Raw genomic sequence first — 19,581 nt, 5'->3', positions numbered from 1 at the left:
AGAGAACCCCAATCACAGGGCCAATGGATTATGTAGCAGAGCAATCAGAGGCTTCACATTGACTGGTTGTGAAAGGGTAGATAGGGGGTTGAGTGGATTGATACTCTTGGCCAGGCTGTGACAGGGACAGCAAGACCTTCGCAAACGGTCTACAGACCCCATTCGGTTGTGTACACACCAAACGAGGTACAAGCCTTGGACATCATCATCATCAACACCAACATTCATTCCGCCACCTTTTAATCAATCACTCCATAATAATCAATCAATCAAACATTCTATCGATAATAGATGAACATTGTTTGATCATTCATTAATATTAGATATATAGATATAAGCAGGGACATCAATGATGGCTTCGAACAACACACACTTGGTGTTGTCCATAACCATCATCACCATCTTGACAATTATAATTGGATGTTGCACAAATGTCACTGTGGCCGATGAATATACAGTTGATACTGGTGCAGTGTGTCAGCCGTATATAGGTGATCCACCAAACACTACAATGTGCCAACCATATCTAACTTATAATCAGATCTATGTTGGAACTGGTGACACTCAATCACGAATGATGAACGACGTCGATGTCTACATGTCAATGCTCAACTCAGCAGGTAGCGCCTCGTGCAAGACCACAGAGACCTACCGTACCCTCTGCTCATTCGTATGCATCATCATCATCATCATCATGCTACTCAATCATCAATGCTGGAATCATTCCAATCATCATCAATCACTCAATCAATCACAATGGAATCTTTCCAATGAATAATACGCACTCCATCAATCACTCAATCAAAATTGGACCGGAATGATTCCGATCACTTAATCACTCATACTAACTCCCTCCTCAACCCACTCCCCCCCCATAATACAGTTCTTTATGGAATGCCAACTCTTTGCCAGCAATGTATCAAGTCAGCAGCTTGCGATACCAGTCCGAACTTGTCGCGAGAACTGCCACAGATCAATTGGACAATGTGGAGTATCGGATTATTATGACTGCGATCAGACACATAGTGATAATGGTAAACAGGTGCCAACATACCCGCCTGTGGCCAACCCACAGACGTTCAATATGTCGGCGTTTGGATACTCGGGCGAGGCCAACCCCTTGACCATCCAATGCTACAACTCCACCTCTGGCAACATCACCATCGTCGAGAACACATTCTGTCAAGTTCCACTGGTGTACAGGAACTCTTCAATCTACAATCGCCAGCGCGACAATGACTACCTTGGCTACACGTTCGTGTCATACTCGAGCGATTGCGCCATACCATGTCCGGCGCCAGTCTTTACAGGTCGCCAATGGACGGCATTCTACACGATCATCGACACGCTGTCCATGGCATCGGCCATCGCATCTCTGTTCATGATCGTCTCGTACGGCCTGCTGAATCGCAAGCGCACCAATTATGAGCTGATGCTAATCTTCCAGAACATCGCTATCTTTTTACGCTCGTTGGCTGGAGTTATCATCACATTCAACGGCGGATCCAAGGCGACCATGTGTCCTGACCCCGGTCGCAGTGCCACCTCTTACGACCCTATCTGTGTAGCAAGTGGCATCCTATTCTATGGTTTTTCATTCAATGCCATCCTCTGGTGGACATTCATGGTCTTTGATCTTTGGTGTATCTTGCGAAAGAGTATGTATCTTTGGAGACTACGTCCACGCGTCTATCCATCACCCTCGCTAACATTCATGTTATTGTTTCGCCAACGAACAGAGAAGCAAGCCAACCTCAAGTGGGTATGGGTAGCATTCACTTTGTTCACATTTGCCACGACAACAGTAGTAACAATCAAGGCTGGATACATTGCGGACAAGGGCAACGTCATGTAAGTCAATCAATGGGTCCATTGATGGACCACCTCGCGATGACCTCACCTACTCACACTCAATTCTTCCATCCATCTCCAGTTGTTGGGTAGCTGATAATGATTATGGATATGGACTATTCTGGGCACCGTAAGTTAATTGATTGATTGATTGGATCACGTGATCTTCCAGCCTCACTCACTCACTCACTGACCCACTCAATCAATCAAACAGTATGGGACTATGTTTATTACTTGGAACAATATGGTTGATATGGATCATTGTTGACCTACACAAGGTATGTTTGGACGGACCTGGATCATCTGACTACTTGTCCACTCACTCAATCATTCAATCACTCAATCAATCAATCCATCAAAACATAATAGATGGTCAAGAAGGCACATGTAGACACTGAGATCCTTAACAAGTTCATCAAGTCACAACTTGGTCCACTGGCATATATCATCATTCTTTACGCGACATACCTTTATATCTTCATTTATAATCAATCCTATCACTTGTCCTACCAATCACTCAAGGCAGAGGGCGTTGTCCAGTTCTTCCAGTGCGTGGTGCGCGCGTCCAACCAACACACCGACCCCTCCGACTGTCTGGTGGACGGCCCCAAGATCGTATCCTACACGATCTTTGTCTTGACTCTTCACATCTTTGGCCTCTACACGCTGTTCTACGCATTCAACGCCAAGTTCACCAAGATCTGGAAGGACACCTTCAGTCGTATCAAGATGTTCTTCCTCACGCTGTGTGGCGGCAGTGGCGCTGGCAACAAGCTATTCGTACCGAGCACAGGTACAAGCACCAGCACCAACACTAATACGGCCTCAACAGGTACATCGTCGGGCAGTGGTTCATCAGAGCCAATCTATCCATCGATGATATCACGTACACATCTATTGGGACCTGGACAACAAGACATCCAACAACAACAACGATCATTTGACAATGTCAATGTATCGATTAACAACTTTGATAGTACTACTACTCCTCCTGTATATTATGACAACAACAACAACAACAACAACATCAACAACAACATCAATAATGACTCAATCAGTATCACAGAGGAGAGTAGTGATGATGATGATAATGGTGAGATACCAATGAGCACTTTCAACAACAACAACAACAACAATGACAACAACAACAATATCGATAACAACATCACACCAATAGTTAGCCATAATGATGATTCAAACATTACAACAGAGCAACAACAACAACAACAACAACAACATAACGACATTGATCCAACACTTGGAGCACCACCACCTCCTCCTACTTCTACTACTTCTCCCTCCACAACCTCAGATGTACCAACTACTACTGCTACTACTACTCCAACAAACCTTATGGACTAATATTAAACAGATGATTGTGAATGAACTGTTTGATCGATTGATCGAGGGTTTGAGGTTCATGATGCCACTAAATCGCTTACCTTTGGTCGTGGCCTCGTTGGACATGGACATGGACTATCAACCATGGTTGTTTTAAGGATTGGAATGAACCAAACCATACTGGGTATTAACTTGCAATCACGAACAAGTCCTTGTTTGGGACCGAAACTTATTCCTCCATCGATCGCAACATATATGGTTGGACAAACAGACATTCAAGTGTCTGTATGTATGGACAGACAGACGAACAGACAGAAACATACAAGACGACACACGAAAGTCTGGATACGAATTTGCGAGAGAGTTCCAAATATCATTGTGATGGGTGGGTTGATTATTAAGGCAAAGAATCGAGAACTGTGGTAAATCTAGTGATAAAGCCTTAGTTTGACCTTCAAATCTTCGTTATTGCCGTGAATAGATCGGGACAGAAACTTCTTTGACACGGAATGGGAACAGACCATCCCAGTAAGGCCTTACTTTAAATACACATTTTGCAAACATGATGGGTCACAGTATTTGTTGGGATGTATTAATGTTGTTGGATTTGAACTACGTTGGAGTGTGTGTGTATGAGTTGGAAGTTAACACTTATGAAGTGTGAGTGTGTTGGTGGTGATCGTTGATTGATCAGAGGCACGTGGTTGGGGCACTCTATCTGTGGTCTTGCAAAGGTCCTTTGCCAATCACAGTGTACAATGAATGAGACAGGTGAAGCAACAACGAGAGAGGAGAGAGCTAGAGAGAGACCCAACGTTCTTATCAAACTATTCTCTATCAATCAATCAATCAATCACACAAACATAAATAATCAATCAAGATATATATATTAAATATATAAATAAATAAATAAATAATAATAATAACATACCAAAGTAATATATACAACAAATAATAACAAATAATAATAATGTCATCTAGTTCAACAAGTACAGCAGCAGATGTGGATGCATCAAGTAGTTCACTGTCGGCATCGGCTATTGCGATATTTAAGGAACAAAAGATGGTGTCCAAACAGATTGAGAAGCAGCTGAAACAGGATAAGAAGCGTCTGGATCAGGAGTTGAAGTTGTTGCTACTGGGCACAGGTGACTCTGGCAAGAGTACCATCGTCAAACAGATGAGAATCCTGCATCTGGATGGCTACACACAAGAGGATCGCATCAATCATAAATCATTAATATATCGCAATGTTGTCGAAGTCCTTTGCGCACTGATCGAGGGGTGTCAAGTACTTGGACACACCATCCAGCCAACATATAGTGATCTTTGTGATAAGGTATGTAATGTCTATGAGTGTGGACGAGGCTTGATTGAGGCTTGAGGCTTGAGGCTTGGAGGCTTGAGGCTGACTCGTCATTGATCACCTTCATAACAGATCCTGGACATAATGGAAGAGAGGAAATATCAGAAATTGGAAAGATCATTGTTGTTGGAGATGGTGGCCTTGAGCAAGGATGAGGCCATCCGCAAGGCCTTGGTGTCAAGTGGCTCAAACTTCCAAGTTCATTCATCAGCCGAGTACTTCCTCAATAGCATCGAGCGTATATCAGGTATGGACTCATATGAATGATTGATCATGGAGGTCTGGAATGATCCCAGTACTGACCCACCCCCCAACCAACCCTTCAAACGATCAACAGAGGCAGAATATATACCAACTGATCAAGATATATTATGGACACGTGTATCAACTACAGCTGTGACAGAGACTAGTTTCAGCTCAAAGGGGATGCACTTTAGGATGATTGATGTTGGTGGCCAACGAGGCCATCGCGATAAGTGGATTCATCACTTTAGTGATGTGACCTCTATCTTCTTTGTAGTGTCGTTATCTGAGTATGACCAGGTGCTGGAGGAGGACACCACCACCAACCGCATGCTCGAGTCGATGAAGGTGTTTACCAATGTCATCAATGGCAAGTGGTTCAAGGATGTGCCCGTGCTGCTCTTTCTCAACAAGCGCGACTTATTCATGGAGAAGATCAAACGAGTCAATCTCAATGTCTGTTTCGAGGAGTATGATGGCTCCAACAACTACGAAGAGGCCTTGGCCTACATCAAGAGGAGGTTCCTTGCCTGCAACAAGATCAAAGGAAAGCGTAAGTCGCGGCGACCATGCATGATCGCTACACTTGGAAATATTTGGAAATTATTGGCTAACATCACTCAATCAATCATTGGAATCATTCCAATCAATCAATCATTCAATAATGGACAGTTGTATATACTCATGTCACAACTGCAACCGACACCAACAATATTAGAGCAGTGTTTGATGCAGTCAAGGACATCCTGACGCGCCAGACCATGGAAGAGCTTTGAGAGTGATCAATCAATCAATCAATCATACTCACTCTCTTACACACTGGACGCAACAACGCCTCACTAAATGTTGGGGGAAATAGACCCAACAACTACAACAACTTCAATCTAATCTAATCTAATCCTTTGATTAAACAAAGTATATAGCCAGGCTATTTATATTTATTTCCAACCTCCGCACAGATCCAAATCAGGATCTTACTTTATTCATCGATGTTCAATTTGTGGTGTGTGCCACATTCATTCAGATTGATCATAGTTAGTTGTAATATCCTATCTGCGATGTTATGACACTTATTATTATGTCATTGATTGATTGATTGATTGTGTGTGTGGTAGTGGGGGTGGTTGGATGCCATTGAGGTTGATTGATGGGTGAGAGTGTGGGTATGAATGGAGTGCACTGAGGTGCTTTCGTCACCCAACGCATTGGAATGTGTGTTGTCATTCTAATAGGTAGTTTTTTCAAAGATTAAAGATATTTTTAATTAATTTTACATCAGTCTCATCATCCCATCCAATCATTGTGCCTAAAGTCTCCACATCCATCTATCTCCATCCAACACAAACACACACACTCACTTTCATTCATTCAAACAAAACAATCAACAACATAATAATAACATTAATTAACTTTGTTGTTGTTATAACAATTACTACTTAACTTAACTTACATTACTTATTTATAACAACTTAATCAGTCATCAAAACCAAGATTTATTGGATAGTTGGAGTGGCATCGTCATTGTTGTCATTCATTCATTCATCACCAACACATACACACCAACAAGGCAATCAATCAATCAAACAATAAACACACTCAAACACAACACACAAACATAACACGACATTCAAACAAATAACTCCCTGTTGCCCTATCACTACACTTCATTCATTGTTTGTTCGAACAAACAAACCATTCACACTCTCACACTACCCACACCACACTCACACTCACACTCACACACCACACACAACGCCGTTGAACCAGACTGCCACGATCCAGCCCCGAAGCCTTTCACGCAGCCACCAATCGACCCCCTTCCCCTTCTCCTCCTTCTCCCCAACAAACACAGAAACAGTGTCAAGCAAGCAATCGACTAAATAACCAACATCAACAACATACAAAGAAACAAACAAATAGCAGCTGCTTCAACTACACATTGCCGTGCATATATTACATCAATCCCATCACGTGACATTGTTGTTTTAAGTTAATCGATCAATCATTCAGTACATTCAATCCATTCATTCAATCAATCAATCAATAAGTTGATTAAGTTAGTTATTACAGATTAGAGATATATAGAACAGGGAGATGGATTCATTCCTCACATTTGGTCTTTGTGACCAAGCACTGGACTTCACGGTGGAATGTGAGTTCCCCGATCAATCCAGCAAGCAGTATCAATTCCAAGCCAGGCATACAGTTGATAAGATAAGGGTAATATATCATATCATATGTGATTGTCATCCATTCCTAACTCAAACTCAAACTCAAACTACCAAACTCAAACAAAACAGACATGTATATTACAGGATTGTCCAGTAGAGTATAATAGACAGGACTATGCACTGTCCATTGATAATGAGGAGTTGTCAGTGGATTTCAGTAGATTCATCGTGTCCAATCCAAAGATCACACAGACATTGGAGATGGAACCAATGGTCAGGATCAAACTGGCGCCCAAGTCACTGTTAATCAATCCATTCGTTCAAAGAGAGAAAATGTATATATATCTTGGATGATGATGATGGAACCATTCCATGATTGATCAATCACTCACACGATCAATCAATCAATCAAATATATAGCTTTGTAGGAAGTGAGAATAGGACATCAATGTCCAACCTGAAAAATACATTGGAGAACTCGCCAGTCGTGTCTAGATTGGCGGGTGGAGGCAGGAGTCTATCACCAACATCAGATTATATTGCGATCCAACAACAACAGCAGACTACATCTCCAACGAACAAGCCATTGAAGAAGAGCCCATCGATGGTGCCTCTGCCGGGCACGACACCAAAGAAGATGCTGCCCATCAGTGTCTCGCCGCCAATCTCACCAGAGTCGTCAAAGGATGTGACGTCGCCGGGCAAGAGCAACGGCGATGGCGAAGAGCAAAAGTATTCGCCACTGTCCTCACTCAAGAACCTGACGATCAGCTCGGTGCCACGCATCAAGTCGTTCATCGTGCACTCGCTGGACAAGCGCAAGACGCTCAACCCCAAGGCACACAGCAGCAGTGACGACCTGCGCACGCCGTCGCACCTGGCGTCGCATTCGCGGTCCCGGACGCACGAGAATCTGCACGCCAACATGTCGCTGTCGGCACCCAGCACGCCGCCCGAGTCGGTGACGCCCCCCGGTGGCGAGGTGCATCCACACCTCCAGCTCCAGCTGCAGGAGGCGGCCATCGAGCAGCAGGTCAAGGACTACACGCTGGTGGACAACATGCGCGGCTTTGTCGTGGAGCCCTATCGATCGCTGACAGAGTTTGACTTCACGCTGGACCCGCTGATCACCAGTGAGAGCTGGTACACCAATCACTTTGCATCGACCGAGCATCAGAACTTTGTCGGAGAGGACGATAAGAATGGACCCTACATCATATCCGTTCTCAAGACATCCTCTGGCGATGATGCTGGCAATGGTGGTGTCTTCAACAAGAATGCTGGATCCTACAAGATATTACTGAGGACAAAGTCTGTAAGTATCTTGATTGATTGATCACACTCACTGGAATGATTCCAATCACACCCAACCCTTACTAATCATTCAATCAATCAAACGAACAAAGGATGATATCTTCACAACAGTTAACCCAAAGGCCAGCTTCTTGATGTCATCGAACAAGATACCTATTAAGGAGATTGTGATGAATGTATCGCCAGACTTATCAACAAAGAACATCAGACAGGTCAAGAACACAGACATACAGAAGGACCTCACCAACTTTGAAGTGAGACAGCGTATCAAGTCTTTCAAGTTTGGTGTACTCTATTGTGCACCCAATCAATCAATGGAGGAAGAAATGTTCTCCAATGGTATGTGTTTGATTGATTGGTTGATCAAGTGTGATCATGACTAACTCATACCATCATTATACAAACAGAGCATGGTAGTGAAGACTTTAACGAATTCCTTACATTCCTTGGCAAACGTATTAAGCTGGAGGGATGGACTAATTATAGAGGTGGACTGGATGTGAAGAATAATACGACAGGCGCAGAGAGTGTCTATGAGAATTATCAGGGATTCGAGATCATGTATCATATTGCACCGATGTTGCCATATAGCACCGTGGACAACCAACAGGTGGAGAAGAAGCGTCACATTGGCAATGACATTGTTGTACTAATATTCAAAGAGGGCGACCGACCATTCAATCCAAACATCATGCAATCAGATTTCAACCGTATGTTATATATAACATGGACCATGGATGGATTGATTGATCAATCACACGACTAACATCACTCAATCAATCAATCAATCAATCAATCATAGATGTATTTATTGTTGTGGCAGTGGACTATGAGAATATGACTATTGGTGGACCCAAACGATATAAGCTGTCAGTGGTCTACAAGGAGGGAGTGAGTGCCAGTCAACCTGCACTACCATATCCATGTTCATTCGAAGCCAACCAAGAGTTTATAGATTATTTATTATGTAAATGTATGTATTTACCCTGCTGGTCCAAGCCCAAGGTCCACCATCAAGCCTCAACTTCCACAACCCACTCACTCAATCAATCATATCAAATCAATCAATTTAGTGATCAATTCTGAATGCGCGTCATATGATGCACCAAGCTTTAGGATTAAGATACAGAGAACAAGGACAGCACTGCTAAAGGATATCATTGGAACTTATGGCAAAGAGTAATACATGATTCTCTTCGATTGTTCCAGCCAGCCAGCACTCCAATAAAGTGGACTGAGTGTGCCATCATCTCTCAACCATGAGTGAGGTGAGGTAATCAGTCCAAACAACTATTATTATTTATTAACAATCATACAAACAATCTATTATTATTATCATAAACCTTTTATTAGGTGAATGGGATACAGGTCCTTGGAGAGATAATGGTCGATGGGAAAGAGTGTCTACACTTCATTTCAACTTTGGATGACAAAGTTCCATTTTGATGGACCGATTTAAATTTGATAATTATATTTTATTTATTATTAGTTAAAATCAATCGATAGATAAGTTTCCACTGGATACTATCATCAAGAGCTCTTGTTATATTTATCCTCACTATTATAATATTTGCAAAACCTCCACTTGTACATTTATTTCCATTAAAACTAATTATTATTTGTGTCAAGTGGGTGTTCTAGTTCAGACCGAACCAATCCCCCTTTTTTTGACAAAAGTTGTTCCTTTCTAAAATTGAACAAAAATGATTTGATGTGGGAGGAGGCGAAGATCTGGCATTCGAATCTTGCTTTGAAGTTTTTGCAAGGTCATCAACGGAAAGACATGTTTGATCAATCATCTTGTACACATACACATATAACACAAACATGTATAACAACAACAACAAATATAGTCAAACGATCATTCTCGTGATTGTGATGATATGCATCACAAGCACGCATTTGGCAAACGCAGATACTCAACAATGGTTGACAATGTTGCCAAATAACTTGGCGGCAACATGTTCAAATGTTAGTGGCATTGGTTACTCATTCCAGATGGGTGCGTGTCATCAGCTGGCCGACGCATCGTCCGGCACCTATCTGCAGGTGACCCAGGACAAGAACAACTACTTCCAATTCAACTTCTACACCAACGAACAATGCACTAATTTCCTGAGTGGTCCACAGACCGTCTCCACCAACTGCTCATCATTTAGCATGCTGGTGGCGGGTCCCAGCCAATTCGTGTGGATGCGCGAGCAGTACTACTCATTCGCGCTGTCTGCCGCGCCACTGGTCGGAGTGCCACAGGACGCTGTGGTGATGCAGTTCTTCAATGATGTGGCAGGCGCCGCGCAATGCAACACTGGCGCGTCGTACTACCAGTTTGTCAGCAATGGTGTCGTGTCGACCGATCTCTACGCACAGTCAATCATGCAGTTCCAATGTGTGGATGGTAACAAACCATTGGTCAACCTATGCAAGGCCAAACAATGTATCTATCCCATCGACCTAAGTACCAATTGCAATCAATGGCCACAGTCCAACTATCAAGGTTTCAAGATATCATGCAACACCAGTTCATAAGTTCCTTCCACCCGTCCATTCATTCATTCATTCAAACATTAAATATAATCATGTGTAAATAGAGATAATGATCGAGAGTGTGTAAGTTTGTATGTGATGTGATGAGATGTGGACTGATGGAATCATCCCATCACCATCACAATCATTTGTAAAGTGATATGTTGTTGTCGTCCTATTAAGGTATTTAATTGGAACAGAACTGGCCAGGTGGACAATAATGGTCTAACACTAAGGGACAATTTTTCTCTTTCAGCCACACAACTTGACATTTGACTTGTCTTGGTGCCAGTGCATACATAGAGATAAACTAACGAGTCAGGCAAGTGTGCACATAGTTCGATATCATGGACGAGATAAACAACAACAACAACAACAACAACAATAACAACAACAATGACAACAATTTCAACAACAACAACAACAATATCGTTGTGCTGCACAATAGCTTGGTGCTGCGGATCATTGACATTGCTTGGCGCCAGTCTGAGCAATTTGGAAGAGTCAGAAGGATACATAGGTGGCGATTATCACTCTCGCAGATCAGTTTGACTATGCACCAATATGTGGTCACACGACTGAACAACAAGAAACACAGACTCCAAGCATCTTACCTCGTCTGTGGCCATCCACAAAAATCACTGGTCACCAAGCAATCGCTTCTCATCCTGCCAAGGCCCCATCCAATCACTCTCCGTCCCTGATGTCGTGTGTTGGCGTAGTGGGCCGTACGCCCTCTATGACCAATTCCTCACGGACAACGCGCCCACCCTACAGCACCTGAAGGGCAAAGTCAAAGACATCCGACACATCGTCAACACCAAGGGTGCCAAGTCCGTCACATCATTGTATATCTTTGCAGATGGTTATGAACACGATGACCAAGTCGAAACCTCTGGCGCGAACGACACTCACCTGCAGTTGGATCACTTGGCGTCGCTGACAATCCATGGGTATAGTGGAGATGGTATCGTTATCACTCGCCACTATGTTCGCGCACCTTGGGCGACCACCATCAAGCTCAAACTGTTTGACGATCATACCGATTCACCATTTGGTAGAATGCTTGTCTACGATGGACAGTCGTTCAGTGATGTGATCAACAACAACATGCCAGCATTGACCACACTGGTGTTGGATGTGATGTTCAGTCCAGGTGACTGGGACAGGTACTTTCATCAAGGCATTCCATGGCTCCCGACACTTCTCAACAGCAAGCATTCATTACGAACACTCAAACTAAGTCCTCCACTGCGCGGCGATACCCTGGAGTATCTGTTGCAATCGCCCGACTGCAGGATCACAACAATGTCGCTCCGCCTCCTGATTGGTGAGCCGATCGTGGCCATCACCCGGCGCGACATTGACACGTTCAAGTTCGTCCTTGATGACGAGATAACCGAAAGAATTGAGCCAGGCGACCTGGATGCGTTCCTTCCCAGTCTGGACAATGTCAGGTGCATCAAGGGTCCGATACACTTTGAAGGCATCGAACGAATGTTCTCGTTGGTATCCCGTCCGACCACCATCTGGACGAGAACACCACCATTCAATACATTCACAACTACGAGGTCTCCACCTGCACCTTTGAGAGCAAATACCAAACCTTCCACGATGAGGACAGTGTCGATCATGCCAAACTTCAAGAGTTCAACAACTTTGTGGACAACCATCCAAGCATCGTCAACAAGTCGTCGTGGCACTGGCCGCATCCCAGGCACTACGCCACCAGAGTCAAGAAATAATAACAACAAACACTAGAAGTGTATGCCATTTGTAAGTTAGTTACACTGCACTCAAACACGCAATGATCAGACTGACCAGGTTGAAAGAGTGCTCGATGGACTTGTAAGTCTGGGCGAGCTTCTGGCAGTCATCATGGAGAGTAGAACTTGAAAGTCTTTGTTCCATCATTCACAGTGTCAAATGATAAAGTTGCCATCCTTCCTTCCGGGTGCACGCCACTCATTGACGCGACGATCTGCCTTGATGTGACGGATGCCGTGTGGGAACACCTGTATGAACGATCGATGAGACATTAACATCAAAGGTAAACTTTAATCAATCAATCACATACACATACAATCAACAACGAATCAACATGATTTACTAACAATCCACATATATATATGTTGTTTAATAGATATGCCATATGTGCAGACAATCGATTGATCAATACGTTGATGATCCACAAGGTACTCCTCGTCCCAGATCCCTTTACATGCATTGCCCGAGGCCACACTGTATCCAAGGGTGATCACACATGACCGAGATCGTAATGCCTCTTCCAACATAACGGACATTGACACATGGACTGCCTAGACCATCTTCCCTTACCAAAAAGGCATTTGCTGTCAACAGGCTATTCAAGATGACTGCTCCCGTCTAGTTACTTGATCCACCACCAGCAGGTCATGGACATGACCATGATAATCTGTCTACAACTACACCAACGACAACTAGATATCACAGCACATCTGATCAAGGTGGAGCTGTTGATATATCATCAAAGATGGATAGCCAAACCATCTCACCATTAATGTGCTCGGGCGGAAGATAGAGAGTTCGCGCTTTGAGGGTTAAAAGATGGTCAATCAGAAAGAAATAGAATCATTTTGGGTTGCAATGCATCATAAATCACTTAACTTTACATCTATATATGCCTTGGAGAGGATACTGTCTACCTCGCTAGGTCCAAAGGGATTGGACAAGGTGATTATAGATGCTCAGCTGAGGGAGACGACGATAACAAATGATGGTGCGACTATATTGTCTTGCCTCCCTTTGGAACACCCTCTGGCTATCATTCTGAAACAGTTGGCACAGGCGATTGATACAAAGATAGGTGATGGTACAACATCTGCAGTACTACTCGCTTGTAGATTGATTGCTTCAGCAGATCGATTGATCTTGGTCAGTAAACTACATCCAAACACCATCATCACTGGTTATCAACTTGCATTGGATCATTGCAACATATGGTTGGAGCGAGCATCTCAGTCCATTGCGACATCTACAACAACGTCGACGACGACGACGGCATGGCTCTCACAGATCGCTTCAACTTCAATGTCCTCAAAGATCTTGGCAAACTACTCGTCGCAGTTCTCTGCATTGTGTGTTCGCGCTACACACATCATTGGACATGATCATCTTGTGCATGATAATCTTGCGGCGGTCAAGTACCTCAAGATACAGGCTGGTTCAATCGCCGACTCTTATCTCGTTCATGGCACGGTCATCAGTGGCCGCTTCGCATCACCCAAGATGAAGAAGCTAGTCACTGGCGCAAATCTTGTACTCTTGGACTTTGAACTCGGCTACATCTCAAACGACCTGAGTGGAGCCAACATTGATGTATCATTGAGTCTACAACTGCGCGAGTCAATAGAGAATGAGCAACGCGAGATTGAAACCAGACAAGCACAACAGATAATAGACAACTTGATGCGACTCAAAGCCATTGGGGACAATTCAATCATCAACCTCAATGGATACATCGTCGTGTCCACCAAGCGAGTGTCATCAGGTTGTCTCGCACTACTAATGAAGCATGGCATCAATGTGTTGACATCGATCAGTTCCCAGGACATGGACAACGTGGTGAAAGTGTCCAATGGCTTCCTTCTGCGCACACCTGCGCTCGAGACAAAGGATCGCTACAGTGTAGTCGTCAGCCAATGCCGCGAGTTTGTCGAGAAGGACGGACGAGTATATATCGAGCTGATCAATGACACACCCGCCAACCATCTCTGCACACTGGTATTGCGAGGGCCCAATATGTACACAATTGACGAGGTCCAGCGATCACTGAACGACTCGCTGTCAGTGATGGCGCTGGCCATGGAGAGTCCTGTGATCGTTGCAGGTGGTGGTGCCACCGAAGTTGGCCTATGGTGTCACCTGCAGACAATGGCCACTCAACAGCCCGATATCAAGTTGGCCAAGACCATATCAATGTTTGCCGAAAGCCTTCTCTCCATCCCCCTTCACCTATTCCGCAATGCAGGCTTTGACTCCTTGCAACTCCTGGCACAAGTCAAGGCACTGCATCAGACTCAGGCCCCTTCTCCCAAGGACGAAGACCAAGCCCAGGAGGCTGGGACCCATGTATCATCAAACCCATACCCATATCGTAATCATTGTATCAACTTGTCCAATGGACAGGTGGCCGACATGGTGGAACTTGGAGTGATCGAGTCACTGAGGTCCAAGAAACAACTGATGGCAATGGTCATCAACACAGTATCAATGTTAATCCGAGTTGATCAATGTCTGATAGACAGTAGGGCACAGGATAATCATTCGATATAAATGAACGATGAATGAATGAATATGATTGTTGACATGTATAAAGATTGGTGTATTATTGTATCAAGGGATGGCGATGGTTGAGATAGGGTAGGGTAGGGTATAGGGTAGTGTAAGGGTTGGCGGTGTGATGAAGGACCATTGCAATCCAACATGCATGTTATCCAACGTCTGATAGGAGTGAGTGAGAGTTGATGTGTTCTTATTACTATTAACTGTGCTGCTTGCTTGCTGCTGCCGCTGTCTTCCTGCTATTGCTGCCTGCTGCTGATGCTGCACCTGAATATCATCGTCTTTTGTCTTAAGTTTAGTCCTTGAACTCGATCTTGCGGGTCTTGATGGTGCTCCACTTCAAACGCTTCCAGTAGAACATGGGCACGGCGATCAGACCAAGTCCGAGGATGATCTTGAAGCCCAGCTTCTTTCTGTCGTCGTGCTCGGGCTCGGAGGCCCAGGCCAGGAAGGTGCTGACGTCCTTGGCCATCTGCGACACAGAGTTCTCAGTGCCATCGTCAAACTCGATGGCGCCCTCAGACAAGGGTGGTGCCATGGCAATCTTGGTGCCTGGGAAGTATGGGTTGAAGTATTGGCCACCGACGATCTTGACACCGGTGGGTGGATCGACGTAACTGGTCATCAGCGAGAAGACGTAGTCCTCGTGGCGGGAACGAGCCTTGATTACGAGCGACATATCGGGTGGCAGAGCACCGTTGTTCGAGAAACGAGCAGCGTTTGCGTTGGGGTATGGTTTGGGGTGGTAGTCTGTGATGACTGCCTTGCGCTCGAACATCTCTCCTTCTGAATCAGGTCCATCCTCAACCTGTTATTTAAATAATTGATTGATTGATCGCATCGTATGATTGATTGATTGATTGAGTTTGTTTGATTGAGTGTTAGCCGCGTGTCTCCACCCTGTTGTTGTCGCCACTGTATGCTGTATGATTAACTTACGGTCAGCTCAGCTGTGATTGCCTTCATCTCATCGGTGGTGTAGGCAACGTCGATCAAATGACGATATGAGATCATGTCAAGACTGTGACAGGTGGCGCACACTTGAGTATATACTTGATGACCACGACGGATTGAAGCATGGTCGAACGACTGCCATGGGAAGCGATGGTTCCATGGGTATTCGGGGGGCTGAGCAAAGTCGTCCGACATGAAAGCGACGCTGCCAGCGGTACCTGCTGCTGCTGCAGTGATTGTTCCCAAGAACAGCTTAGACTGTTTGTTATGATATGAGTGTGTCATATATGTCAGTCATTGATTCATTCATTCAATCAGTCATTCAGTGTCATCCAACTTGTTGGTGGTGTGGTGATCGATTGATTGATTGGTCGCGAGTGTCGCCTGATGTGTCATGTGTCTGCACCTACGTTGTTCCTAATAGCGTTGAACATTGTTATCAACTACTGATATAGATAAGATATGTGTTGATTATTGGTTGTTAAGTTATGATGTTGATGTCTGACTGACTGAGTGAGTGCGGGAGTGAGACGCGAGAGTGAGTGTGAACCTGAGTCGCTTTGCCAGGGCAACAACAAAAAAAAAGAAAAACAAAGTGCGTAGTGAGTTAGTGAATGATGCAGACTCATTCATTCATCATCAAAAAAAAAAGAACCCACACTTCAACACAAGTCCAATCAAATGTAACGTTATTGTTCATTTGAAGGATCTTTGACTTTAATCAACCCAAAGATCATTAAATTACATTGTTCTTGTAATACATTAATTATAACATACATATACATATAATAACAATGCCAGCTGGAATCATTCTTGCAACAGCTAGCTATGATCATACTATCAAGTTTTGGGACCCTCCAAGTGGAGGTTGCTACAGGTCAATAGACTGTGGAGACTTTGTATGTTTGAGTTGGACCCTCATTGACTCGACTGACTGATTGACTGATTGACTGATTGACTGACCATGACACTATATACAGCATATAAACAGATTGGAGATCACTGCAGATAAACATTATATAGCGGCAGCGGGTTATCCCCAGACAAGACTATTCGAAGTCAACTCAAACAACAACAACCCTGTATGTCTTTGATTGATTGATTGATTGACTCGTTGATCGATTGATATACTCATACATACATATAGGTCACAAGTTTCGATGGACACAAGGTCAATGTAACAAGTGTTGGATTCCAGAAGGAGGGCAAATGGATGTATACAAGCTCAGAGGATGGAACTGTAAAGATATGGGATATAAAGGCACCTGGATGTCAACGCGACTATGAGTGCAACGCCCCTGTAAACTGTGTTGTACTACATCCTAATCAAGTATGGTTTAAACATTGAATGATCGATTGAACGATTGGTCGCGAACAAGATACTCATTCACATTCACATTGTTATATACACTCACAGGCTGAACTAATCTCTGGCGATCAAAGTGGAAGTATTAGAGTATGGGACTTGATATCAAACTCTTGCAGTAGAGAGTTGGTTCCAGATGGAGAGAATGGTATCACATCATTGTCGATATCAAGTGATGGATCAATGGTCGTGGCATCAAACACCAAGGGCAAATGCTTTGTCTGGCGATTGGGCGAGGACGACACCTCCCGCTTCGATCCATTGACCAAGATTGAGGCTCACAACGCTCCAATCCTCAAGTGTCTATTCAGTCCAGATACCAAGTGAGTATCACAATCAAGTTTGTTTGAATGATCATTCAATCACTGACCCTCCCTCCCTACCATCTCCCAATCACAGACTACTGGCAACAGCATCAGCTGATCATACAGTCAAGATATGGAACACAAAGAAGTTCAATGTGATACAGACACTGACAGGACATGCGCGATGGGTATGGGACTGCGCCTTCTCCAATGATTCAGCATATCTGGTCACTGGCAGCAGCGACACCTTTGCCAAGCTCTGGGAGCTACACCAGGGCGAGCCTGTCAAGACGTACTCTGGCCATACCAAAGCTGTCAATGCTGTGGCTCTTAACGACCTACCTCGTTGATTGATCAGTCATCACTGATCCCTCCCCAATTGTAATGATAACTATATCTCTCTCCTCTCCCTCACTCTCCAAATGAAGACACGCATGGATGTTTAGGCATTCATTATCCTTCTCTTTATCTATCTCCTGTCTGTGCCTCTCTCTATCTCAATTGATCCACTTGGTTGGACACATTATAGAATGGTGTATGGATCCCAACAGACACGACGATTGCAATTGAGGTTGTCCAAAGTGGTCATGTCTTCATCTGGGACGACAAAACCAAAGATGTTGGCATTCTCTTGGATTCTCTCTGTCTTGACGGACTTTGGAATGACGATTACATTCTTTTGAATTGCCCATCTCAACAAGACCTGAGCTGGAGTCTTCTGAAGCTTGGTAGCAATCTCTACCAATACCTTGTCTTGAAGCTACATGATATGAATGATTGATTGGAAGTGAGTTATTGAGTTGATTGAGTTGATTGAATGATGGTGATCGTCACAACTTACAGAGTCTTGCTTGGTTCTGACCAATGATGCGTATGCCTCCAATGCCACGCCGTTGCTCTGGCAAAAGTCCATCAACTCCTTGTTGTAGAGGAATGGATGGAACTCGACTTGGTTGACCATTGGTCTCACCTTGCATTGCTTGAACAGCTCCTCGAGATGTGCGATGGTGTAGTTGCTGACGCCAATTGAGCGACACTTCTTCTGCTCGTACAGAGTCTCGAATGCGCGCCAGGTCTCGGCACGGGTGGTAGAGTTGAGTGGGTCAGTTGGCTGGTTGCCAGCAACGCCTGGCCAGTGAACAAGGTAGAGGTCGACGTAGTCCAGTCCAAGACGCTTGAGTGAGTTTGCACAAGCTTCCATCGCTTTGTCATAGCCTTGTTCGGAGCTTGATGCTTTGGTCGTAATGAACAGATCCTCACGCTTTAGAGCACCTGTACTAAACAGCTCTCTAAGCACAATTCCAATTGCTTCCTCATTCTTGTATACAGAGGCAGTATCAATGGATATATATCCACAATCCAATGCACTGATCAACACATTCTTTACATCATCAACAGGAACCTCATAACATCCCACTAACATATTATCATCATTAGTATAATGTATGTTATAACTATCTATTCATTCATTCATTCATTCATTCACTCATTCATTCATTCAATCGTTGATTGATTGATACATACAACCAAAGAGAGGCATCTCTACTCCATTGGTGAGAGTGACTGTTGATCTAATTGTAAGTTGATGATGAGTAGTAGCAGTAGTAGACATGATATATAATTATGTATAACCTTAATTAATTATGTGTTCTGAGTTTGATAAAGTGATTCACTTTCAAGTTAAGCAAAGTTGATGTTCATTCAAATCAAAAAAATATCTTTTCTGTGTCGAGGGGGTTGTGTCTTCGATGGATTCGGAATACCCAACACATCCATCTTCCGCCTCAAAGGACACAAGTTGCTCATATGGTGAATTATTCC

General features: G+C 44.0%; 9 protein-coding genes across 9 annotated transcripts; 7 read left to right on the top strand and 2 right to left on the bottom strand.

The window, feature by feature from the left end:
• Positions 1-577: 577 nt before the first annotated feature.
• SAMD00019534_106160 (hypothetical protein) lies at positions 578-3,213 on the top strand (the record flags this gene model as incomplete). Its single annotated transcript, XM_012894051.1, has 6 exons — positions 578-670; positions 884-1,658; positions 1,740-1,851; positions 1,934-1,981; positions 2,066-2,129; positions 2,221-3,213. 6 exons carry the CDS (start codon positions 578-580, stop codon positions 3,211-3,213), a joined length of 2,085 nt encoding a protein of 694 aa, XP_012749505.1.
• Positions 3,214-4,162: 949 nt separating this feature from the next.
• SAMD00019534_106150 (hypothetical protein) lies at positions 4,163-5,577 on the top strand (the record flags this gene model as incomplete). The annotated part of the gene is made up of 4 exons (XM_012894050.1): positions 4,163-4,531; positions 4,631-4,805; positions 4,896-5,354; positions 5,474-5,577. 4 exons carry the CDS (start codon positions 4,163-4,165, stop codon positions 5,575-5,577), a joined length of 1,107 nt encoding a protein of 368 aa, XP_012749504.1.
• A 1,318-nt stretch (positions 5,578-6,895) lies between these two features.
• On the top strand, positions 6,896-9,469 carry SAMD00019534_106140 (hypothetical protein; the record flags this gene model as incomplete). The annotated part of the gene is made up of 7 exons (XM_012894049.1): positions 6,896-7,021; positions 7,102-7,307; positions 7,393-8,287; positions 8,379-8,625; positions 8,694-8,996; positions 9,089-9,259; positions 9,360-9,469. 7 exons carry the CDS (start codon positions 6,896-6,898, stop codon positions 9,467-9,469), a joined length of 2,058 nt encoding a protein of 685 aa, XP_012749503.1.
• Positions 9,470-10,164: 695 nt separating this feature from the next.
• Positions 10,165-10,815, top strand: SAMD00019534_106130 (hypothetical protein; the record flags this gene model as incomplete). The annotated part of the gene is made up of 1 exon (XM_012894048.1): positions 10,165-10,815. One exon carries the CDS (start codon positions 10,165-10,167, stop codon positions 10,813-10,815), a length of 651 nt encoding a protein of 216 aa, XP_012749502.1.
• A 344-nt stretch (positions 10,816-11,159) lies between these two features.
• SAMD00019534_106120 (hypothetical protein) lies at positions 11,160-12,573 on the top strand (the record flags this gene model as incomplete). The annotated part of the gene is made up of 2 exons (XM_012894047.1): positions 11,160-11,358; positions 11,411-12,573. 2 exons carry the CDS (start codon positions 11,160-11,162, stop codon positions 12,571-12,573), a joined length of 1,362 nt encoding a protein of 453 aa, XP_012749501.1.
• An 825-nt stretch (positions 12,574-13,398) lies between these two features.
• SAMD00019534_106110 (hypothetical protein) lies at positions 13,399-15,120 on the top strand (the record flags this gene model as incomplete). Its single annotated transcript, XM_012894046.1, has 2 exons — positions 13,399-14,874; positions 14,923-15,120. Coding segments are annotated over 2 exons (1,674 nt in total), but the record flags the coding sequence as incomplete, so codon positions are not given.
• A 310-nt stretch (positions 15,121-15,430) lies between these two features.
• SAMD00019534_106100 (hypothetical protein) lies at positions 15,431-16,523 on the bottom strand (the record flags this gene model as incomplete). Its single annotated transcript, XM_012894045.1, has 3 exons — positions 15,431-15,943; positions 16,075-16,347; positions 16,500-16,523. 3 exons carry the CDS (start codon positions 16,521-16,523, stop codon positions 15,431-15,433), a joined length of 810 nt encoding a protein of 269 aa, XP_012749499.1.
• Positions 16,524-16,883: 360 nt separating this feature from the next.
• On the top strand, positions 16,884-18,110 carry SAMD00019534_106090 (hypothetical protein; the record flags this gene model as incomplete). The annotated part of the gene is made up of 5 exons (XM_012894044.1): positions 16,884-16,988; positions 17,070-17,171; positions 17,237-17,419; positions 17,507-17,778; positions 17,855-18,110. The coding sequence occupies 5 exons, from the start codon at positions 16,884-16,886 to the stop codon at positions 18,108-18,110; spliced, it is 918 nt and encodes a 305-aa protein (XP_012749498.1).
• Positions 18,111-18,283: 173 nt separating this feature from the next.
• SAMD00019534_106080 (hypothetical protein) lies at positions 18,284-19,372 on the bottom strand (the record flags this gene model as incomplete). The annotated part of the gene is made up of 3 exons (XM_012894043.1): positions 18,284-18,520; positions 18,602-19,176; positions 19,285-19,372. The coding sequence occupies 3 exons, from the start codon at positions 19,370-19,372 to the stop codon at positions 18,284-18,286; spliced, it is 900 nt and encodes a 299-aa protein (XP_012749497.1).
• Positions 19,373-19,581: the final 209 nt, after the last annotated feature.

Source organism: Acytostelium subglobosum (assembly GCF_000787575.1).
Source record: "Acytostelium subglobosum LB1 DNA, scaffold: scaffold28, whole genome shotgun sequence".
NCBI classification, from domain to species: Eukaryota; Evosea; class Eumycetozoa; order Acytosteliales; family Acytosteliaceae; genus Acytostelium; species Acytostelium subglobosum.
The sequence above is the reverse complement of the archived record's forward strand: the minus strand, read 5'-3'. Positions and strand labels throughout refer to the sequence as shown.